The 23148-nt window shown below is 55.3% G+C and overlaps 8 protein-coding genes across 8 annotated transcripts; 4 read left to right on the forward strand and 4 right to left on the reverse strand.

The window, feature by feature from the left end:
* Positions 1-410: 410 nt before the first annotated feature.
* UV8b_07831 (uncharacterized protein) lies at positions 411-1588 on the forward strand (the record flags this gene model as incomplete). Its single annotated transcript, XM_043145328.1, has 2 exons — positions 411-535; positions 622-1588. The coding sequence occupies 2 exons, from the start codon at positions 411-413 to the stop codon at positions 1586-1588; spliced, it is 1092 nt and encodes a 363-aa protein (XP_043001263.1).
* Positions 1589-1865: 277 nt separating this feature from the next.
* On the forward strand, positions 1866-2420 carry UV8b_07832 (uncharacterized protein; the record flags this gene model as incomplete). Its single annotated transcript, XM_043145329.1, has 3 exons — positions 1866-1889; positions 1947-1978; positions 2120-2420. The coding sequence occupies 3 exons, from the start codon at positions 1866-1868 to the stop codon at positions 2418-2420; spliced, it is 357 nt and encodes a 118-aa protein (XP_043001264.1).
* A 158-nt stretch (positions 2421-2578) lies between these two features.
* On the forward strand, positions 2579-2954 carry UV8b_07833 (uncharacterized protein; the record flags this gene model as incomplete). Its single annotated transcript, XM_043145330.1, has 2 exons — positions 2579-2594; positions 2662-2954. The coding sequence occupies 2 exons, from the start codon at positions 2579-2581 to the stop codon at positions 2952-2954; spliced, it is 309 nt and encodes a 102-aa protein (XP_043001265.1).
* Positions 2955-3031: 77 nt separating this feature from the next.
* UV8b_07834 (uncharacterized protein) lies at positions 3032-5256 on the reverse strand (the record flags this gene model as incomplete). Its single annotated transcript, XM_043145331.1, has 5 exons — positions 3032-3473; positions 3548-3725; positions 3780-3859; positions 4840-4883; positions 5170-5256. 5 exons carry the CDS (start codon positions 5254-5256, stop codon positions 3032-3034), a joined length of 831 nt encoding a protein of 276 aa, XP_043001266.1.
* A 555-nt stretch (positions 5257-5811) lies between these two features.
* Positions 5812-6017, reverse strand: UV8b_07835 (uncharacterized protein; the record flags this gene model as incomplete). The annotated part of the gene is made up of 2 exons (XM_043145332.1): positions 5812-5829; positions 5874-6017. 2 exons carry the CDS (start codon positions 6015-6017, stop codon positions 5812-5814), a joined length of 162 nt encoding a protein of 53 aa, XP_043001267.1.
* Positions 6018-6052: 35 nt separating this feature from the next.
* On the forward strand, positions 6053-8604 carry UV8b_07836 (uncharacterized protein; the record flags this gene model as incomplete). The annotated part of the gene is made up of 2 exons (XM_043145333.1): positions 6053-6157; positions 6265-8604. The coding sequence occupies 2 exons, from the start codon at positions 6053-6055 to the stop codon at positions 8602-8604; spliced, it is 2445 nt and encodes an 814-aa protein (XP_043001268.1).
* Positions 8605-9473: 869 nt separating this feature from the next.
* On the reverse strand, positions 9474-12430 carry UV8b_07837 (uncharacterized protein; the record flags this gene model as incomplete). Its single annotated transcript, XM_043145334.1, has 2 exons — positions 9474-9561; positions 9657-12430. The coding sequence occupies 2 exons, from the start codon at positions 12428-12430 to the stop codon at positions 9474-9476; spliced, it is 2862 nt and encodes a 953-aa protein (XP_043001269.1).
* Positions 12431-21276: 8846 nt separating this feature from the next.
* Positions 21277-22567, reverse strand: UV8b_07838 (uncharacterized protein; the record flags this gene model as incomplete). The annotated part of the gene is made up of 2 exons (XM_043145335.1): positions 21277-21468; positions 21755-22567. 2 exons carry the CDS (start codon positions 22565-22567, stop codon positions 21277-21279), a joined length of 1005 nt encoding a protein of 334 aa, XP_043001270.1.
* Between the last annotated feature and the right edge of the window lie 581 nt (positions 22568-23148).

Raw genomic sequence — 23148 nt, forward strand, 5'->3', positions numbered from 1 at the left:
AGCCGACAAAAAAAAAAAAAAAACGTTGGTGAAAGGTCGGGTTCGACGGACGACGCGACCAATGTGCGCGTCGTGCGATTTTTCAACACACGGAGTCACGTGCTCCACGGGCCACTTGCCGGCTTGGTCGTGCAGGGCAGGGCGCGCGCGTCATTGGCCCAAGCCTCTGCTTCCGACGGAGCAAGTGGGCCTGGCCCCCGGGCTTCTCATCCACAAAACCAACCGCGTTGAAGCAAAGCAAGCCTGCAGCCTGCAGCCTGCCAAATGTCGTCAGCGGTCACCATGTTGCCGCGCAGTTCCAACAGGCCCATCCATTAGCCCTTGACGGACGCGTCAACATGCTCTAGTCATCCGCCGCCCCCAGCCTAGTCTCGTCGAACCTCGGGGAACCTTCGGCTGTCCTCTTCGTCATGCGTCGCCCCCGTGTGTCAGGCCATTCCCTGCAACGGCTTGCCAAAGCCACCGCAAGCCGTCGCCTCCATGGAACCAGTGCCGACGTGGAATCCGCAAGACGGTATTGTTTCAAGCAGCTGCAGTACGATCCCATCTTCACCCACCCCCTTCCACCCAAGAACCAAGTTTGAGCTGTCCCGTGCTTAGAAACGCCCGCCCTTTTGCCAGGACTAGCGACTACGACGCCCATCTGATCCGGCGGTTCGTGCCCCCTCCGGCTCAAGATACCTACGCTGCCCTCCGGGCGCTCAACCTCGAGCTGGCGCGACTACCCGAAGCGGTGTCCAACCCGGCCACCGGAGCCCTCCGAGTCAGGTTTTGGCACGAGTCCCTCGACAAGACCTTTGCCGGACTGCCGCCCCGCGAGCCCATCTGCATCCTGCTGCACCACGCCCTCCGGGGACTGGAAGCTCGAGCCGGGCCCGCGACCAGAAAATCAATCAAGTTCTGGGTATCCAGGCTTGTCAGGACGAGGGAAAAGCAGCTGGATGGCAGGCCTTACCCCAGCCTGATGGCTTTGGAGGACTGCGCCGAGAACACGTACTCGTCCATCATGTACGCGACGCTGGCATCTGTGCCCCTGCGATCCGTGCACGTGGACCACCTGGCCAGCCATATCGGCAAGGCTTGCGGCATCATTGCCGTCCTGAGGGGGGTTCCGATCCTCGCCGCGCCCAGCCGGCCTGTAAAGACGCCGACCGGCAGCGACGCACCAAGCACCCGCCAACCCTCCCTCTTGCTGCCCCTCGATGTGATGGCTGAGGAAGGGGTCAAGGAGGAAGATGTCTTTCGACAGGGACCCAGCGCTGCAGGGCTGCAAGACGCCGTCTTCAAGGTGGCAACTCGTGCCAACGATCATCTCATCACCGCCCGGGACATGCTGAAGCGGTTAAAGGCGGGCGAGGACCCAGGCCACGACTTTGAGCACGAGGGCGAGGTCGAGCACTCCTACCAGGGCGAAAGTGACACGCCCGAGGAAGTCCGGCGGGGCTTCGGGGTGTTTCTGGAAGCTGTACCGGCTGCTCACTACCTGGACTGTCTGGAAAAGGCCAATTTTGATCCGTTTGCTGTGCAGACCGGGGGGTGGAAGTTGCCGTGGAGAATATGGCAGGCGCTTTCCAAGACGAGTCTATGATGGGGCGTTCAACATGTACATCTACCTTATATAAAAACAATATCCAGTGTAACTTTAGACTGACAAGAGCTGCCGCCGGTCGAGTTTCTAAATCATGTCCTCACCAGTCCCATTCGCCATCACGACAAGCGCCTGGAGGGGGTGCGTGGTGCGGTACGTACCCGTCTCCCTCTAGCAAACCTCGCGGGGAATCCTCGGTCCAAGCGATCCCCTTCAAATTTCGAAGTGCCAGTTACATCGTCCTCCCGTCTTATCCAAGCCAAATGTCGACATCAAGATGCTCTACGAGTTAATAGCCATTGTAGGCCCGTCCCCCCTACCAAGCCGACAAGAATTCATAACTGACAAAAATTCCCAGGTCCGACCACACAACCTCGGCGAAGTAAAAGAGTATGTCAGCACCAACCCCCCCCCTTCCCCCGCCCCCGTTCTTTCCTTCTCCAGCGGAGCTGGAGAATCCTGGGAAAGAAAAAAAAAAAAAAAAAAAAAAAAAAAAAACCGATCAAGAAAACAAAGCTAAGACGGCGCCAGAATCGCGCAAACCGTGGGGTCGCTCGTTCTTCGAAATGGCGGCGTGATCCGCGGCCTCGCCAACTGGGGCGTCTTTTCCTTGCCCAAGCCCGTCTCGATACACCAGATGAAGCACACCCACGGCCACTACTTCGTCATGCGGTACGACTCGTCGACAAAGGTCCACCAGGACGTGCGGACCATGCTGCGCCTGGAGCCTCGGATGATTCGCTCGGCTCACGTTAAGCTGGGCGACGGCAAGCTGAATACTCTGTCGAGGTTTGGACCGCCCAAGTGGAGGACGCAGGGGAGCGAGGCTTGATTTCGGGGAAGGGGGAAAAGGGGAGAGGATGGCGGAGACTGCGGTTTGTACGATACGGAACCATCAAAGTGGGCGGATCCGATTTCTCCATCACAAGGCGGAGAGGAGAGGTGGGTGGGTGTGTGTGTGTGGGTGTGTCATCACGAGAAAGGGGAAGCATGCAAAGGGGGCATTGTGCGTGGCTTGGCTGGTCGCCAGCATTAAACTCGAGTTGCAATTTGGCGGAGGGGGCGTGATGTAGTATACCAGGTTTCTATACACAAGTATGTCGCTTTGAGCCATTCTGCGCTGCTCCTTTTTGGCACAGTTACCAAACGACACATCTGCACATGTGATGGAGAAGCGGTCGTGCAGACTGTGGATTTATTGATTTGTTGGGTGAGCTCTACCAGCAAGTCTGTTGCCGCAACGATTTGTTACGCTAGACAGCAGCTTTGCTTTTCTAGCTCGCTTGTTTTGGTGGTGGACGGCACCCGTCCTTGTTTCGCAAGAGGAGCTCAGAAACCGGTGTCATGCTCTCGTTCCACCATGTAGGTCATGATGGTGCTCCAGCTTTCTTGATTCCACGGCCACCAGCTCACAAAATCCGTTTGGTCCTCGGTTGGCTTGTTCTACTGTTCCTCATCCACGTCCATCGATTCCGGTTTGCCGATACCCTTGACACGACACCACGCGACAAAGTCGTCGATTACGCTGGGCCATGCCCCGTCTTCGTTCCAAAACGACAGGCTTTCGTCCGCCAGGGACTTTGAGGCGAATTCCAGGGTCATGTTCCACATATCTTTATTGACTGAACGAGTCCACGTCTCATTGAGAAACGTCGTCCACAAGTCCAGCCAGTCATGCCTTTTGCTCTTCCACACCATTCCCGGTGGCGAGAATAGCACGCTCCAATAGACCAAGGCGTTTTCCAGGCTGAGAGCCTTTTGGTCACCCTCGCGCCCTGCTACAAAGGTGTAGCGGTAGACCTTTTTAAAGAGTGCCGGTTGTGTCGGCAAAGCAGTTGAAAGTTTGCGGATATGGGCCGCGTGTTCTTCATTCGTAGTCCCTGCACTGTCCGCGCAAGTTAATTTCTGGAGGCCTATGGATCGGACCGGGTGTCTTGCCGGCCGAGGTTTGACTCTTACCCTGCTTGTTTCCATCCCTCAACAAATCCGCTACGAGTAATCTCGCCGACGTTGGGGGCCTGAACGATTTCCAAAGCGATGAAAAGCTCCGCGTTCTCCAGGTTTACCCCGAGTTTGCTGTCGAGATAGCTCATTGTGGAATCGACTTCTAGTTTGTCCTTTTCATCGTTTTGACCATCTGTACATGGTGTCAGGGCCACATCCATCCCACAGTATATAAAGACGAACCTACCTCGTAATGAGTTGAACAAAGCATCTAATTTGCTTTCGATTGGCGACGGGCCCATGTTATCATATCCTGCATCGTAGTAACTAAATCGAGTCGAGGTCAGTGATTTATCAACCCTAATTTCTCTTTACTTCGAGTCGTGGTATGGTCTGGCAGGGGGGCACCACTTGGCTGATGATACATGTCCATTGTTAGCATATCAGAGTAGCTATACCGTGACTTGGGCGAGGACCAAAATGGGAGCTTCTCGGTAGATGGGAAACGGTGCTTGACCTGAGTTCTCCACCCCATTTTTGCGGGTGCAGAACGGTAGAGGCAATCAAGCAAGATGAACCAGCGAGAGCCAGGTGGCAGGTACTACCGCCAGTACTAGATAACTTGGGGCGACCGGGGGGAAATCTGGAGGGAAAGCCGGCTGGGCCGCGGTGAAAGGGACGAACCAGCTCCGCTCCAGGTTCGTGAACTGCGGGATACCATGTACGATGGATGGGCGGCAAGTAGCAACAGCAGCTGCAACAGGCAACAGGCAACAGCACAATCGATAAAGGGCTTTGCCGAGGTGCAGTGCGGGCCTTTGGGGTGAGGGAAGAGCGCGGGCATGGTGGCACAGGCAAGAGCTCAGAGTTGTATCGTCTGCGCTGGTTTGGACATGTTGTTTCAGGGCCATCGGCGTCACTCGGCCGTACTATCTTGTTCGTTCGTGTCGGCAGTTGACGGGCTGATGGGAATTTAGTGGACAGCCGGGACAACCAGGACAACCGCCGCGCCCCCTCCCCCCCCAGCAATCGCCTGTTCAGAGGATGGCAAGTTCAAGTACCGAAGCACATCCCCTTCTGGGAGTTTCTTCCAGCAAGGTCGGGAGAAGCCGAGGGGGGGGGGAGGACAATTGACGTAGAATAAAAAGTGCGGGGTTGGCGGATGCAACCATGTTTGGAACGAGCCATGACGGAGGTTGATTGAGGCGACATTTATTTCAATGCGAGGAGCGGGAGCAAAGGTCCGGGATGTGTGACCGCTTCATAGGACATCAAGGAGAAGGGGATAGACGGACAGGCAAACTTACGCATCAACCGCCTCGTCAAGACTGTAGCCAGCTGATTTCAGAAACTGTGCCGCATGAGAAAACATTAGCTCTGTGATTTGATGACTGGCCTTGAAAACCAATAATCCACCCTTCCTTTCCACGGTTCCAGTGACGAGTCGCCGGGATTTGTTGCAGGTAGCAACGAGGCGAATCCCAGCGACCCAAGTCGTCACACTCGGCACAGGCACAGCACAAGCACAGCCTTTCAAAACAACAACAAACACACGCAAATTCGGGCCGGCGGCTTGAGGGGCAACACCAACGAAACGAGCCCATGTCTGCCAATCGGTGACATGAAGACTTTCTTACCTTGAGAGACTGCCGCTCTGATGCGCCGGTGAGGGCTGCAAATCGGGCAGCCAGGACCTTTTGCTGCGTCGACGACGGAGGCGGCATCTCGCTAACGTCTTCTCCTCAGGGGCCCGGGGGGCGGGGGGGGCAGCTGTCGCAGGGTGAAAGAGTTTTGCGAGGGGTGGTGGTGGTCCAGACGCTCGAAGTTGTTGTGCGGGCTGGCAGAAGATGCATTCGAGCTGGTAGCCTCGCGTGATGATGTGATGACGGTAAATCATGTTCATGTCTCTATTAGGGAAAAGTTCAGGTGCCTTTGTTCCCATCATGGGATGGGCTTTGATCTTGAACTAGTCCCACTTTGAACAAGAGTGGGGCGCAGCTCCGTCTCGCTGGGCTCACTTGTGCTGGGCTCACTTGGGCTGGGCCTGGGGAAAGCCGAGTCTCGTCTCCAGGGCAGGCTCGCTCGACCCCGGTTACGGAGTACCCCGTGTCCGGCATCCGGTACGGAGCGTTTGGGTACTTGTTGCGCATTTGCGCTACAGAAGGCTACATGACGGGTACCTAGGGCATGCAGTACGGAGTACCTGCACAGAACCTGAACGTGCATCCATCCACCAACGACATGCTGGTGCGAGACGACGCGGTCTGGTCTGGCCGCCGCTAGACGCGTCCGTCCCACTGGAGAAATTTATTGCAAATACCGAAAACATCTCCAACCTCACCTCACCGGTGCTTGCTGCTGCTGATCTGCTGCTGCTGCTGCTGACCTGCTTGCTGCTGCTGACCTGCTGCTGCTGCTGACCTGCTGCGGCTGCTGCTGCTGCTTCTTCTTCTTCTTCTTGTCCAGCGTCCGACATGTCATCCATGTCATCTATGCGTCTTTGCGTTCGCACAAGGAGATATGGCATCTTCACCACTTGTAGATGATGACGCGTACTCGATAGACCCGTCAAAACCTCTTCGGGACGTCATTGTCTGCTGCACAAGCATTCCTCCAGACCAGCGGGTTCGTATCCGTTCCCCCGCCTCAACATGCCGTGATTTCGGCTTCTGCGCCGAGCCACCGCAGACCCTTGCTGACACTTGAATGCCTTTTGCCGTCTTGACGAGCAGACCGAGATTGCCCAAAAGGTCGACGAGCTTGGCGGTATTCACAAATACGATCTCACCCCAGAGGTCACCCATCTTATCGTCGGCGACTATGAAACGCCCAAATATCGTCATGTCGCGCGGGAGAGACCCGATATAAGAGCCATGGATGCCGCTTGGATCGAAGCGATCGCGGAGCTATGGAAAAACGACCTGGAACTGGATTTCCTATCCCTGGAAAGGGAGCATCAGCTCAGGGCTCTCGAGAAGAGCGGGTCAGAAATAGCATCCGCGCACCAGGAACAATCCACAGGTCGCCAGTCCTTGCTGATATGCTTGACGGGGTTCGGAGAGCAACGAGACGACATCGCCGCCAAGATCGTCGCCCACGGCGGACGCTACACGGGCGATTTGACGAGGAAATGCACCCACCTCATCGCGAGCAAGCCCGAGGGCAAGAAATTTACCGCTGCCAAGTCCTGGAACATCTACACCGTCACCCTGGATTGGCTCGACAAGAGCATCGAGCGCGGCATGATATTGGACGAGTCCCGATTCGATCCGTTGCTACCCGTCGAGGAGCAAGGCCTTGGTGCCTGGATCAAGAAGGATCCCAGGCGAGCTTCTTCTCTCGGGAAACGATCCAGGTCTTTGGCTTCGATTGTGGCGGAGGACAAGGGGGCCAGGAAACTGCGCAAGACTGCGAGCATGAAACTAAACTCGCAGCGAGACCACCTCTGGGGAGATATCCTGGGCCATCCTGGCTCCGGCGACGACTCGTTTGCTGCGGAGCAGCCATCCATGGAACCGCATCCGCATCCGCATCATGCCCTTGCCGAGGCCAGCAGCACCCGCCGCCAACCCGAGCCCTTCCGACACTTTGAGGTGACTCAGAAGGAAGGGGTCTTTAGGGGGTGCGTCTTTGCCATTCAGGGCTTTTGCCAGAAGCGCTACACGGTGCTCCAAGACACCATAACCACTCTGGGCGGCGCCGTGGCGTCGTCGCTGCAGGAAGTCATCTCGGGCGGCGCCGAGGCCGATGATTTCCACCGCTTCCTGATAGTGCCGCAGCTGTCGCGGCCTGACTCGCTCCCTGACGCGTCGTCTCGCGACGGCGTCGAGACGGTCACCGAGTTCTACATTGAGAAATGCCTGCACGGCAAACAGTTCTTCCACCCGAGCGAGCACGTGCTGGGGCAGCCTTTCCCCGTGTTCCCGATCCCCGGCTTCGCAGAGCTCGTGATATGCAGCGCCGCGTTTACCGGGCTGGAGCTGAGCCAGATTGCTCGCAGCTTGACCCAGCTGGGGGCCAAGTTTGAGGAAGAGTTTCGGCGGTCGACAAGCGTCCTGGTTTGCAGGTCCCTGAGCGCCATGCGCAAGGACAAGCTGCGCTACGCCCTAGAATGGGGCGTTCCCGTCGTGCCGGCGGACTGGCTGTGGGAATGCATAGCCACGGGCTCCCGCGTCCCCCTCGACAAGCACATCTTTGCGGAGCTGCGGAGCCGATATCAAGCGAAGCCATCCGAGGCAGCCGAGGCAGCCGAGGACGACGACGACGACGAGAAGCAGAAGAAGCAGAAGAAGCAGAACAAGGGAAAGCAACCCAGCCAAGTCGGGGGATCATCATCCGGCGCGTCAGACACGCGCCCAACGCCAGCAGCGTCGAAAGCCAAGATTATCGGCGGGTTTGATGCAAGCGACTTTGACGACTTTGCGCCGGGACCGGGAAAGAAGAGCCAGCCGGCAACGCCAGCAGACTCCTTCCCGGCCAAGAGTCGGCCGCCGACGGCCACGCTCGCCAAGGCAGGCACGGACGATCCGCTGGGAGAAGTGTCCGAGGCCCGCCTCAACAAGTCCCCGCCGCCTGCGAAGCGCGCAGCAAACGAAGCTGCCGCCGAGAAGCCCGCGCCGTCGCCAGAAGAGGCCGCCTCCGCCTCCGCCTCCGCCTCCGCCCCCGCCGCAGCGGAAGCAGCGCGCGGGACGGCCGCCTCCGCAGCCGCCAGACAGCAGAGCAGGGCGTCCGAGCGGCAGGCCCTGTCGTCCAAGCTCTCGAGCCTGATGCACTCGGCGGCCGACTGTCCCGCCCAGGACGCGGCCCGGCCTCGACGTCGCCAGATCCTAGGCCGCGCCATCAGCAACGCCTCCAACGCCAGCAGCGCCGCGAGCCTCGACGGCGCCAGCGGCGCATCAGGCCCTCGGCAGCTGACGGACAGCTTGAGGGCCGCCGTGGCGGCTGGTCTCGACGACCAGGACAGCCTGGACAGCCTGGCGCCGCCGGCGGCCACGCAGCTCGAGTACGCAGACCCCGATGCCCAGCAGGTCAAGGAGGCAATCATGAGCAGGATGATGGGCGGCGGCGTTTAATAACCAAATTTGGCATCTCGGGGGTGTTTTAATCACCGGCATCGGTGGGCACATGTCATATATTTCAATTGGTTCTCGTTTTCCTTTCTCTTTTTCTGTCCCTCTCCCCTTTCCGTCGCATTTTCTTCTTCTTTTTTTTTTTTCTTCTTTATATATATAGCATGCATGCGCTTATGACGATTAGACATCACAGTCACGCAATTCAAGTCACAATCTCTCCACCGAGCAGCGTCAGCGCCGCCCAGCCAGCGCATTGCGTCCATTCTCCTCGCCGTTGGGGTTTCCCCCGCGCCCCAGGAGCTGGCGTCATCCGTGTGCCTGGCTACGTTTGATTTTTCAGCCCCCGCGCAAACGCTCGAGAGCCGAGCATTCTGCACATTGGTGTGTGCTGAACATGCCCTCGCTCCGGCCATGGCAATGGGCGCGAAAACGTCCCGAGGTTGGACGGTGGTCGTTTGATGGCAGCCGGAGGTAGTCATCACGTCACCAGCTTTGCCAAGGACCCAAGGGACGTCGTGTGAACAAGGAATTCGGAGAACTACGACGAAATATAATACATAAGTGGGCAGGCTGGTAAAAAAAAAAAAAAACCAATCCCGAAAAGAAGAAAAAAATCAAAGACCATCGAGTCTGCTACTTTCATCCGAAACGTTACTGTGGAAAGCGTGGATATCTATCTCATGGCAAACAGGAAACAAGACAATGGGAAAATAGAGCAGGAGGAAATTTTTGCAACTCAGCAAATGCAAATCATGACGCCGTGCCAACTTTTGGCAGACACACAACAAAACGACATCAGCGGGAACTGAACGGCACCGCAGTAGTTAGTGGTCGTGTGTCGGGGTGTGCAAATCTTCAGGCTGGGAAAGCTATTCTCGAAGCTCTGAGCTTGCCTCCCCTTCCGTAAGTGGCAGCTTCTCAGACTGCATCGACGCCCATCGCTGTTCCATGTCTTGCCTGCAACACGAACCAGGTTAGCATCCACAACAACAAAGGGTATCGAGAGAGACGTTGGAAAAAAGACGGGCGGTATTTATTCGACTGCTACTTACGCTGTGATCTTGACCAGTTTCAACCGGCGCTGCAGGCAATAACTTAAAAATCGACGCATCGTAGTCTTTCGCTTAAACGACGCCATAATGTCTCCCCTGGGTTTGCCATCCTGCTTGGCTAGTGTGGAACTAAACTGGCTCATTACAAGCTGCAGCTGGAGCGCCTCCATATTCCAGTTGACCTCGACAATATCGTCCAGAGGCACGTGAAAATCAATCGGGGATCGATGAACACCCCAAACGACCGGATCTGTCTCTTTGATGACCTGGTGCTCAAACATTCGTTCATCGTCTTTCCAGTGCCAGTATTGCGTGACCGTGGTGTTGCTGGTGTAGAGCCTCGTCTTCACTTGATAAATGCGCCAGTCTAGCTTATCCAACAAGGCCCCGCTCCAGGAATCCGTATCCGACACCTCGTCAGGAAAAACAATGGCGTTCGGAGACGTGTAGACTGATAAGTCGGGCTTCAGGCGTTTCGATGTCGCAGCTTGAAATGACGAATGCTCTGCCGCATACCGTGGTCCGTTGCCGACACTGGGGAGGGGAGACTGATTTTGATTATGATGAGGAGGGGGATGATGAAGAGGAAGATGATGAGGAGGAAGATGATTATGCGGAGGAAGATGATCATGAGGAGGAGCATGATCATGAGGAGGGGCATGATCATGAGGAGGATGATAAAGATTCACTGAGTGGGATGAGAGCGGCGAGTGACCATTAGCCGCCGGCGCCGGCGGCGTGGCCCGGGGAGTATCAGCCTGCGACTGCATGCTCTTCCTCTTTTGCCCACTGCTGCTTTCCCCTTTGCCGTCGTTTTGGCTCGGTTTGTAGCCAGAAGGCCGGCCAATGCTCTTGAATCCGTTGGCGTCGCGTAGCGCAGCGAGCTTGGGGTCGCGGTAAAAGTCGTGCATGGTCTTTGAATAGTTGAAATATGCCCCTTGTTCGACGATAATCTCGTGGAGGCGATGCCGAAGCCACTCGACCGGGGAGATGTCCATTCTGTACTTGGTCAGTTCAAATAGCGTCTCGCACATTCGAAATAGCGTGTCGTATGCCGTAATAGTTCCCTTGCCCGTGTGGGTGTACTGCTTGGACAGGAGCTGATACGGACTTATCTCCCCTTCTTCCAAGTACTCCAGGATTCTCGTGCCCCTGTTGACTTGACGACCGGTTTGAAACTTGGCTGGTCCGCTCTCGCCCCTGGCCTTTCTGATACAAGCTTGTTCGTACTTGACTCGCCACATTTCGAGCTGTGGTACGATTATTGACTGAAGCGGAGGCCACCTGGGATCCCAGTATGGGTGGTTTTGGTCAATTTTTACAAGAGGTACGCCTTCGACGCACTCGGGATACGTATACACGGTGCCGTTATGCCGAAGGATGAGATTGCTCTTCGTAATCTCGCCAAGTGGAGGCGGTGAGTCTTCGGCCGATTGGACGGATGGGGTTCGAACTTCAGGCGGCGCCGGCGACCAAGGCTGTCGACTCCGCATATTGGCCGGCGTAAACCCGTTGGAAAGGGGCTGTAAAGTCGGGAGAGTGGGCGGTAAATGGGATTCCTGCACATGGTTTGTCGGGCCCCCAGGGGCGGCGGGCCCCTTTTGCTCCTTGGGCGTCAACAACTGGGCCGGCTCTCGTTGATAAGATGAATACAGCCGGGGTAGGCTGACGGAAGGCTTTGATTCTCCGGTACCGCTCGCCAAAGCAGGATTGCCGGAAGAGTTGTCGGATTCGCACACCAACGGCATATGGCAGCCCTGTCGATTCCATTCGCAGTTGCCGCATTTTTGAAAAAGAGGGCCTCCGAGGATGGTGCAATCATCAAAGGCACCTTGATTCTTGTCACAAGAGTGGCATCGTCGTCGTTGAATTTCTCCCATTGCCTGGATCAAACATGCTATCCACTTGACACCTTTGGGATCGGACCTGTCGTATATAGTGGCAAGGTGGTCCGGTGTAAACTTGCGCCCACGACGTATCTTGACTGGTCTCCTTATGGGCAGGTTTTGGATGGCATCAACCCACTGATTCCAAGGCTCAACTCTTTCGATAGGGCCAATCAAACGGCCATCCGCATCGATGACGTTGACGAGTATGGAATCCGGCTTAGGAGGAGGAGGAGGAGGCGTTGTTCGTATTGAGGGTAAAACTTGGGTTAACCTAGTCACCTCGTTTCCTTGTTTCAGAGCCTCGGCGTATATAGCGGCTCGGCTAGGGAACCTTTTTCGAGGAGGTGTCGTTGTTGTCCTTGTCGTTGTCTTTGTCGCCGTTGCTTCTGTAGCTGCTGCTGCGGCTGCTGTTGCGGCTGCTGTTGCTGCTGTATTCCTTGAAACTTGGTGGAAAAGATCACCATCTTTTTGCGACAATGGGCTTCGATCTTCCCCTTGCTTGTCCCGGAAGAAACGATCCATGGTGAGCGCGACCTGGTCACGCTTCTCGAGTCTTTCTTGCTCACATTTTTGGTAGTTTTGTTCCATCATGGTCAATGTCGCGATATAATTCTCGTAAGAGTCAGCTATTTTCGCAAGCTCCTCCTCTACATGTGTTAGTTCCTTTGAAAGCTGTTCTTTTCTTTGCGTTAGGCTGGTGCGCTTGACACTTAATGCCTGCAGCTCCTCCTTGACACTGGATGTCTGTCTTTGATATTCTTGTTCTGCTGCCGCACAGCCGACGTGACTGTCGTCGTCGAATTTCTGCCAAAAATTGCGCTCTGTTTCGCCCCAAACAGCATGCTGCTCCTGCTGTGGAAGGGCACTCATATCATTGCCTTCCATGTTGATACAGGGTTCTCCAGCTGTCTCTCATGGAGCGGGAAAGTCGCCTGTAAGCACCGTGGTATCCAAATTTGCTTCTCAAAGCCCCCCTCCCCCTTTTGGTGAGAATTTTTTTATGATTTGCTGAGATGTTAGCCGCGATTGTCTGTTCGAGATGCGCGTGTGAAAAGGTCACAACCACTGATTCGTTTGGTGTCGTGTCCAGCTCTAACTCCAGTATAGACGAACCCAAGGGGGAAAGTGTTGGCAAATCGAAAAAGAAAGGTTGTAGCCGCCAGTTTAGGAAAGAAAAAAAAAAGGCAAGCTACCTCCAGACCGGCTTTTCAGATACTTTGCTGGGCGTAATGCGTGGGACGAGCTTATTTCAAAAAGAATAGGGACGAGAGAGGCGGGATGTCAGAAGACAAAACTTCTTCGGAAAAAAAAATCCCCCCTCCCCGAAAACCGAGAAAATAGGAATCAAGAAATATCGTATCCTGGAGAAAGACCCAGCCGTAGAACTTGAGAACCGATAGATGTCGGTGCTGATAACAGGCGACCAAAAAGCCGAAACTCTGAAGAAATCGGAAGACGGGGGTGTGAGCAAACGAAACAAGAAGGGGTGTAGCAATATTCCCGCAGTCAAGACCATGTACATACCTTGGAAAAGGACGAAAGGCGAATAATAGGGGGGTCGAGGTCGCGAATAGGATTATATGATGAAAGGGAGAAAGGCCACGGAGAGAGGGGAGAGATTAATAAGATGTTTGGCTTGTTTCGGGGTGGAGGGTGGAGGGTGGAGGTGTGGATGTGGATGTGGATGTGGATGTGGGTGGAGGAAGACGAAGAAACAGGTCAACAGCTCCCACTCTGGCGCCCAAAAGTTGGAATACTTGGCTGCTTCTATCACGCAGCAATGGGGAGCGGTGCTAGGAAACGAGCCGTCTCGAAGACGCGTGTGAAGCAAAACGAGTAATGATGATACTGGTGCAGAAGCGCCCAGGAAGAGGCGACGGATTTGAAACGTGGTAAAAAGCTGCTTTGGCCTCAGGAAACAAGACGTGGAGATGATGACATGCCGTTGTTCATGCGGGCGGAGTCAAAGCAGACGAGAGGATCGTGAAGATGGGCAAGTGCTCAAAGCCAAAGCCGCGGCAAGGGGATTTTTTCCGCGAAGAAAGAAAGAAAGAAAGAAACAAGGAGGCGGCGATGCTCTATGGGACTATCGCGCAAGGCCCGAGGGTAGAAGGGCTGAAGGAGAAGGAATATTTCAGGCCAAGTAAACGTACCGGGGAAAAAGCGAAACACAGTGCAGTACAGTCAGTGCCGCGCCGCGTAGCGCAGGTTCAAGCGAGGCAGCAGGGCAGGGCCAGAGAGGCAAAGGCAAAGGCAAAGGCTTGAACTTTGAGAAGAGTCTATTGTGTAATACCTCCGAGACGCACTAGAAACACCCTTGAAGGAAATATAGCTCAAGACCAAAAAAGACATTGGAGGCACGGCAAATTCGTACTAGGACTATCTGCGACACCCCTCGCCCCACTTTCTGCCTAATAGTCATCCAGCGTCATATATACAACTGGCTCCACGAAACGAAAATTAGCCCGAGTTGGTTGTCCATGGTTGTCGACCTTGTCACTTCTATCCAGTTTGTCAAGGCTCAGGCAGTCGATTGACTTGAGAAACAGCCAAGTACAGAGAGGTACTCTACACTCGCCACAGCCAAAGGCAAACTGCCCATGAACGGTCCGGTCCACCTCTTCCTAGCATCCAAGTCCCTCCCTGCGGTACCGGTACCTCTTGACGATGGCTAGGGGCCCCACTAATTTCTGGGGTGGCAGGAGGAAGGCGCGCTTGAGGGGTCCCATTATCCACTGTGGACTCGTTTTCTAGGAAAGCGCTATGGAGTACATGCACATAGTCTCATATGATGATGACTGACCAGGCTGGGGGGATCTGGACAAGGGGGGGTGGGTGGGGGGGGTGATGTTCCCGTCTGAAATTTGAATCGACCCTCCCCTGCACCTGCCATCCATCAGATTCAGCATGCTTATTTATGCGCTCCTTGATAATGAAAAAAAAGGACGAGCTGAGGATGGGGGACTTGCTCATGGAGTCGGGTGTTTGCAGCATCCTACACGTAGCACGGAGATATTGAACAAGTGCCCAGGCCACGATCCAGTCAGCGAAAACCAGCGTGAACAGGTCGAAGCAGCGTCTGGCGTCGCCTCACGTCTTACGTCGGATCTCGGCCTGTGGCATGGTTACCAAGTTGAGCGTCTATGGAGTGCTTGGTTCTTTTGGTGGTTTTGGTGCGTTGAACTCTTTCCCTTTTCTCGCAGTCTCTGTCGCGCTTTTCCCCCATCTCTCTCTCTCTCTCTCTCTGTCTGTCTCTTTTTTTTTTTTTTTTTTTGGCTCTTTTTTCCCCCCTTTGATGACTGCTCTCCTTATATACCCCCCAACCCACCCCCCCCAACCCCCCCCCAACCCCACCGTCACCAAGCTCCACTCGCGTTAGTCATCCCTCACACAGCCTTCTTGGCCTGGTCGCTTCTTTTGAGTTCGTGTGGTCCCGATCTGAATTGCGCTAAAAGATAGCGACCGCTGGTCGTGATGCTGTTCATTTGCTCTTGTCCTCGCGCACCCCCCCTGCTTGGCGCCGTTTCTGTAGTGGGCCTATCCTTTTCGCAGCTCCCTATCTCAAACTATCTCATTTGTTTTGCTAGCCTGGGCACCTGGCGAATTCCGCCTGTCCTGTGCCAGCGCTAGTGGTTCAATAACCAGGTTCGTTTCAGGAGATCGAGAAACCAAGGTGGATGCATCATGCGATCATGCAGCTGCCAGCAGCCAGCAGCCATTGAAAAGACGGGGGGTATCCTATACGGGGTAGGAACATACGGGGTACGCCAGAGTCCGTAGTACGTACTGCGGTGTTTGTACGTCCCGCAGCTACAATGACAACATTTGTAGGCTCTCCCAGACGACCGAAAGGTTGGGCAAGTCAGTCGTGGCAAATCTTTTTGCTCAAGCATGCGACGCCAGACCTTGCACGCCAACCATTTCATCAAAGCGCTTAGGTAATTATTTTTCTTTTCTTTTTTATTTTTCAATTTTTTCACTTTTTTTTTCACTTTTTTTTCCCCCCTTCCGTTTTCTTCTTCGTTCCCGAATCGCGAGGGCTGCCAGTCTCCACTATCCTCTGTTTGGTCTGTTGACTCTGTATCATCTCGATAAGCGCCCCGAGACTGGCTATCCTTAAGAGACAAAGTACTCGCGGCCCTGAACTCTGCGGCACAACTTTGGACTCGTATCTGTGCCCGGCATTTTCATATGTCGTCTCTTCTAGAAAAATTCCACCATATACCCAAGATTTACCCAAAATATACCTAGCCCAGATCCAAGCTATACTGGTCCGATACGACGTTGAAAAGAGGGGACGAGACGAAAAAGCGTCCACTTCAATATCCAACTTTCTCCCTCGGACATTTCCCGCTCAGCCTCCTATCGTGTCAATATGTGCAGATGCACACAGTCATCCTGATGTAAGCAACGTTCATGTGCAACGCTCACCCAACGCCTTGCCCTGGCGATAACACCCACTCACTGGCACGCGGCCAAATAGGGGCAGTGGAAAAAGGGAAGGGAGGGAAGGGGGGGGGGACACAGTTGAATGCACGTCGGTTGCTCTGGTGTATTTTAAAATCCATCTTCCGGCCGGGACAGGGTCGTCCAGACGTAAGAGCATGCTTTCCGGCCGAGCGATATCGTTACATTCTGGCTTGCCGGGCCAAATCGAGCGCCAAGCTTGCTTAATATCAACCCCAGTAAACCCGTGCTCGCCCGAAGTGAGATTCGACGAGAGACACAACAGTCAATTGGGCATGCCTTTACGAACTACGGAACACTCACTTCCGATCAAGCCATCCATACAGACGTTTATGTGCTGATCCGATGGACCCCAGGTCTCGCAATACTCCCGTTACCCTTCAAACGGCGCCAAATGTGACAGCGGTGCTACAACAGGTTTGGTTTCACTTGACAAAGCCACAAACACAGCAATCGGTGTCTTTGTCTGTCTCTCTCTCTCTCCCTTTCTCTCCCTCGGACGGCTCGAGAAAATAGTACTGGTCGCCTTGGACCAACAAGGCGTCTGCAGCTCAGTTGCATCGTCACCTGTAGTGTCATTGGCTTGTTGCCTTGTCTGCCATGCTGTTTGTTGGTCGTGGAGACTCGTTTCGTGGTTTTGGGAGGGGTTCCTTCGGCCAACTTTTAGTTGGAGCCATTGCCCTTGCCTTGTCCATCTCTCTTTGTTATCAAGTAGTCAGCCATCAAGTCTACTACGCCATCGGGAGGGGGGGTTTTCCGCCTCGGCCATTCCATGAGTTGATGACTGACGATATCTCTGCCACAGCACGGGTGAACGTGCAGCCATGTTGCCCCAACCTCTTTCAAGACCAGTTTCACTGGCGGGAGAGAAAACAGCCATGTTTCTAGTCTTGTTCAAAAGGCACCAGATGAGCATGTGGTCTGAATGTAAATGGAGCAGAGGGCGGTTGTGATGCAGGGAAGGAGCGGCTTACGTGCCTCTTGCCTGGGTACCTACCTACCAAGCATGTGGTCAACCAGTAAAGGACAGAATCCCGAGGAAGAGGGTCGAAGAAGAGTCTGGTACGTGTATGTATGTACGTACTTTACTTTGAACAGTAAAAAAGAGAAAAAAAAAAGAGAACACGGCTCTTCGCATCACCTCAAGCCCATCTGGCTCACTTTAGGCCTTTAATGACGGGTCCTTTTCCTGGTCACCCCATCGTGAACACACCGTGTGGTGTGCGGAGTACGATATGATGACATGCACAATGTCATTCGTTCGCACAAGCAGTTTGGACCGTTGTATTTCTCATGCAATATTGGATCATATCAGCGTGACACAGCACGGTGGGCTTGTTAGCCTGCGAACACTGGTCACAGCGACACAGTCGACTAGGTTAGTGCATGTGGCTTCATTGACACCTGCCATGTACAGCTTGGGAGAGGAGACGGCAGCCCTGATTGACCCATTGAATAGTTCAACGACTTTTGTACGGAGGATCGGGGAGACTTGACGCTAGGACCTATTTCACGGCCCAAGCAGCTGGCCATGTCAAGCTGGCAATCACCTCGTGCCTGCGGAGAGCTACAGTGAATCTCGGACAGTGCCCGTTTCGCCATCGACAGTTCCGCATCGCAGCATCTCTGCTCGAAAGCAAAGCACCAGGACCCCCGGGCACTCGTCTCTTTCCCGGATGGTCATGGTCATGATCAAGGTCAAGGTCCAAGGCCAACAGCGCTAGACAGCGCCAACACACGGTGTTGAGGAAGATGGACGGGTCCATCGGGGAGACCCGTGATTGCTATTCTCAGCCGTCAACTTGGGACAAGCAGCCAAGCAGCCAAGCAGCCGTGGTCTGGCCTGACTTGGACCAAAACGGTTACTCAACTCCGTCAGTGCAGCAGTGCCTCGTCCCACTTTGACGTGCGCCAGTCCGTGCGGCACCTTATTATAAGTCAGTTAGTTGCTGGCTTGGCTGGAACCAATATACTGTTGCGAGGCCACCGCGTTTCCACCGACCGACCAGACTTGCTCAAGTTGTCTGGACTCTGGTCTCTGCCAAGCAAGCGCCCTTCGGTTGCCAGAGTCTGGGGTCTGGAGACTGGAGTCCTGGACAAACAACGCCACCCTTTCGTTTCTCCCTCTTGCCCGTTGAGTATTTGTGACAGGTCATGGCTGCTGACATGCTGCACCCGCGGCCCACTAATGCCTTGTCCATTCGAGCAGCGAACCAAATGTTGATGAACGGGCTGGGGCCGCTTGGTTGTCCGTTTGTTCCATGAGCGGCAGCGGCAGCGGCAGCACCTCTGCAGGGTTTCGCCAAATTACATGTGCGCCCATACTAGGCTCCCTAAAGCAGCTGCCTGATTGAGCAGAGGGTTTGGATTTCTAGTCCCTCGATATTATCCTTGTTACACCGCAGATATGTCACAAGCAGAGGGCACTGACCTCCGGACCTGTTCCGGCGAAGGCCCTTGAAAGACGGGAAGCAAATCCAGATTTTCCAGCTTTTCCAGCTTTTCCACGTCCGCACATGCTGGGACGACAAACGCCAGCCACCCCAGGTTGAGTCGGGGTAAATATAGCCGCACGCCATCGACGAGTTTTGCTGAGTCGCAGGTTACCTGCGCCCACTGCCCTGCACTCATGGCCGCGTTTTCTCGTATGAACAGAATAACAGAATACCCGGGGAACGAGCATTTTGGCCGGGCTAAACGCGAAGCCGTCCTTTTACTGCTCTCGCTTCCCGTCCTAGTCCTTGACTGTTCCGATATCAAGGGGATGTGGGCTCCTCCCTTTTTTTTTTTTTTCTTTTTTTCTGCCCGCCTCGTCTTCGCCGTCACTTGTTTTTGCTTTTGGTCTTGCATGTAACACGTCTCCCTGGGTTGTCTTTCCCTTTTCTCCCTTTGTTTCCTTCCCCCCCTTTTCTAATCAGCTGGCAGCTACGTTGTCATTTCCTTATTCCTTCTCTTCCTGCCTTGCATGTCGGCCAAGCTGCGCTGCGCCGCGACTTCCCGCATCGCGTCGGCGAACAAGCTCAAGCCCTGAAGGGTCTCTTGCCCGAATCAGACTCGACCAAGAAAGGGATGAGAGAGGGGGGGGAAAAAAAAAAGAAAAAGAAGGCAAAACGAAATGCTCGTCAGTCGCTCCATTTCATCGCGCCGAATCATCTAGTGCCCCCCTTCGGTGACCCAGGGGACGGCAGAACCAAGCTGTCGGGAACAGGTGGAGCCGAGTAAAACACCGGGCTCCTTTCGCGCCGACGGCAATCTACTTGGCCAAAAGGTAGGCAGGTACCTGTTCCGTAGTGCGCAATGCGGATGCAGACCGGGGGGGTTCGCGCAAAAGGTTCCCATCAGGCCAAACGTCGTCTGGGTTAGGCGCCTTCCGGCCTGCCTGCCCAGTGCTGCCTTTGCCTGCCTTTTCCGCGCCTTTTCCCTGCTGGGCCGGGCTGGGCTGCCGCAACCTGCAACCTGCAACGCACAGCCATTGGGCTACTGCTGCGTTTTGCCAAGCTGGTCATGAGCAGAGAGGCTCCCGTCAGCAGCAGCAGCACCACCACCACCACAAGACGAAAAAAGTATAGGATACGGGGTGCCCCCCCAGCCTAGATACCAGCTATAACCAGACCGGTGCATTTATGCGACAGTAAAAAAGAGGGGTTCGAGACGACGAGGCGCCTTGGTCGAGTCGAGCGTGGCCCCATCCCATTATTATACTTGGTTAGCGCCGAACCGCTCCCTCGGGACCCAATCAAAAGCCGGGAACCAGCAGCGGCGGGGACGCTTGGCCCTGGTCCTGCGCCGCCATTGGGCGGCCTCTGCCCCAAATTGACACACCTCGTCATCCATGGCGCCGACCCGTATGTATAGCTCCAGTCTCTAGTCTCCAGTCGCCAGTCGCCAGAAACCAGTCGTCAGTCGTCAGTCGCCAGAAACCAAGTCGTCTCCTCTGACCAGATCGACGTCTTGGCCCACGATGCACACCTCGTATCGTTTCCTTTCGATTGCATTCCGAACACGTTTTCCCAGTTTCCCGCGCCTCCTTTGTCCTCCTGTCCTATCTGTCCCTATTTTCCCTCTCTTTTTCTCACTTTTTTTTTTTTTTTTTTTTTTTTCCTTCCTGTCCGCCTTTGCTCGACTCTTCTCCCCCCATCCCACAGGCCATCCCGACGCGCCCCCCCCCCCGGCCGCCCAATCGCTCGGTCAACCTCCCTTTCCCACCAGCCAGCCACGCTCGCCCCAATCCCTCCTGACCGGTGGCCCAAACCCGCCGCCACCACATATTGATCCGACGCTGCAAAAAGACCACCTGCAACTATCCACGTTCTCCCCTGCCCTCTCAGCCCGCCCGCCCGCCCGTCCGTCCGTCCTCTTTTTGCCCTTGCCCAGGCGCCGCCTCCTTTCGGCGCCGTACATTGCGCGCCGCCCACACGCAAGCAGGCCCCCCCACCGATCCTGTCCCGTCCTGTCCCTCGGAACAGAATCGGGAAATGGGTAAATGGGTTGAGCCGTGCGTTTCGTTGACGCGGGAAAAAAAAAAAAACACGGAACATGAAACATGAGCATTGTTTTTGCAACGCACGATACGTGTGGAACCGGACGGACCAGATGCTGGGCGCTTTTTTCCTCCCTTGTTTCTTCGTGCTACCCTGTTCCTGACACACCGACTCTTGTGCATATGCGCCGTGCGGCGGGCCGGCAGTCAGTGCTTGCTTTGGTTGAGGAGCCTTGAGAGAAAGCCTTTGTGGCAGCAAGGACCGCGGGCTGCCCATGAGTCAGGCGACGGATGGATCAAGGCCTTGTCGCCTGCTCTGCGGCCGAGTCCACCATGAACATGACATGACATGACATGACATGACGTGACCTGACGTGACGTGACATGCCGTCGCGGCAAGCGGGGGACGACATGGCCCCCAGAGCCTGGTGAGCCTGCTCGAAACCAAAGGCAAAGTGACCCGACGTCCGGACATCTACGCCCCCGCGTGCCAGCCGTGCAAACCAGCCCGACCAAACGACCAAGGCCACCGGCTCGCCTGCAGCGTCCGTTCGACCAATACCCAGGGCCATTGACAAAACGCGCACTGCCTGAAAGGGGGAAAAACGCACGCAGCAGGCAAAGACGGCCAAGTGCCTCGTTTACTATACATGTGCGAAAAAGAAACAGCAGGAAGAAGAGAAGACGGAGAGAAGAAAAGGAGAAGAAAGCACTGCCCTGAACCTAAAAGTGACGCCCTGTAATGCAAATGCAGTTGGATCCGCTTTCTCGACGGCCCGTCGGCTCAGTACTTTGCCGAGTAACGCTGGGCTGCCGGGGAGTAGGGTAGGTCGTGGCCGCTCGTCTGGCCGTACGGGTCGTCGGCGTACGTGGTGGCTCTTCGCTCGTCCTCGGGCAGGAGCTCCCTCACCTCCCAGTTGTTCATGCGCGTGCCCACGGAGAATTCCAAGTCTTCCTTGGTGATGGAGTCCCAGTACTGCATGGCGTGTTAGCAAGTGCGCCGCCCAGCTACACACGCAAGAGGGGGGAGGCCAAGAGGGAAGAGAAAAGGGGGAAAAGAGGAAGGAAAAGAAAAAGATGAACAAGAAGAAGAAGAGGGAAAAGAGAAAGGAAAAGAAAAAAGATGAAAACGAAGAAGATGAAAAAGAGGAAGAAAAAGAAAAAGATGAAAAAGAAGAAGAAGAAGAAAAAGAGAAAGCAAAAGAAAAAGAAAAAAAAAAAAAAAAAAAAAAAAAAGAACAAAAGCCTGGGCGTAAACGTACCTTGTATACCATCATGACGCCGAGCAGGTTGCAGACGGTGGCGAAAAACAGCCCGTCGAGATAATGGCTCAGCGAGTTGCAAATCTTGCTACTAAACGCGTACAGGATGACCTGGCCAGCCGCGAAGAACAAGACGCCAAAGGCAATGTCGCCGAGCGGCCATCGGTCCTTGAGCGTCCTCGTCACCAGCATCACCTGCATGACCACGTAGACGAGCAGCTCGGCGGCGTTGACGAGATACAAGACGACAAACAGGCCGACCGTGTTGGTCGGGCCGAGGCCGGCCCAGCCCTTAAAGGTGGCCAGCGACACGAGGAAGCTGACAATCAGGGCCGCGGAGGAGCAGATGCGCATCATCCACACCGAGAGCGGGGTGCCGTCCTCGTACAGCTGGAACCCGACGAAGCCGTTGATGAGCAGGCACGTCACCAGGGCGCTGGTCAGGCCGTTCTGCAGGCTGACGAAGAAGGGGAACGGGCCGCTGGCCGGCGGGACGACGCCGGCGTCGACGACGAGCGAGACCGACGTGAGCAGCATGTAGAGGTAGAAGAAGGACAGGATCTCCTTGCGGCCCACGGCCGTGAACTTGCTGCGCACGTGGAGGATCATGACGATGGTCATGACGAGCGCCACGATGTGCATGGAGGCGGCGGCGCCCTCGAAGATGATGGTGTTGGCGAGCGCGATGTTGCGGGCGTAGCAGTCGGGCTCGATGCCGGCCCGGTTGGTGGCGGCCAGCGTAGGGCCGATGTTGGCGCATAGGGGGAGCGGCACAGTCCGGCAGATGGACGTGAAGTCGCCGAAGCCTGACATGCTGACGGGGGGGCGGCGCAACACGCGACGTGCTGTCTTGTCTCTGGTAAGATGTCCTGCAAGATGTCCCTGGTGGGCAAACAAGAGTATAATCGGCAAAGTTGCAAAACGAGCGCCTCAGCCCGGTTTTGAATCGATATTCGGACCGACAACCGCACGATGGGATCCGCTAGTAGGAGCAAATAATGAAACAAACCACCACGTTGCGACGGCTCGTCTTGGAGAATGAAAGGCGGCTCCGGAAGGCGTGAGGTCCAAGGTGTCTGTCCGATATTGAGCCCCCCCCCAATAGAGTTATCTTTGAAGTGTTCTAAATGAATTGAAAAAAAATCTTAAACTCGTCCAAGACTCCGGCACGCCCAACTGCTCGATTTGCCCCGTCCCGGGCCAGAGTTCCAAACGGGCGGCTTCGCTCGACGACACCACTGCCAAACCGCACACAGACAGCGTGGCTGATGAAAAAGACAACAGTTCGAGCCCACAACTTGTAAACGACTTGATGCTTTTTTTCTTTTTGCGCCGGCTCGGGCTGTCGCTCCCAGCCGCGGCGGATTCGTGCAATAGCAACCGCGACGACGCTC

The sequence above is a fragment of the Ustilaginoidea virens genome, chromosome 7 (genome assembly GCF_000687475.1).
Source record: "Ustilaginoidea virens chromosome 7, complete sequence".
Classification (NCBI taxonomy): domain Eukaryota; kingdom Fungi; phylum Ascomycota; class Sordariomycetes; order Hypocreales; family Clavicipitaceae; genus Ustilaginoidea; species Ustilaginoidea virens.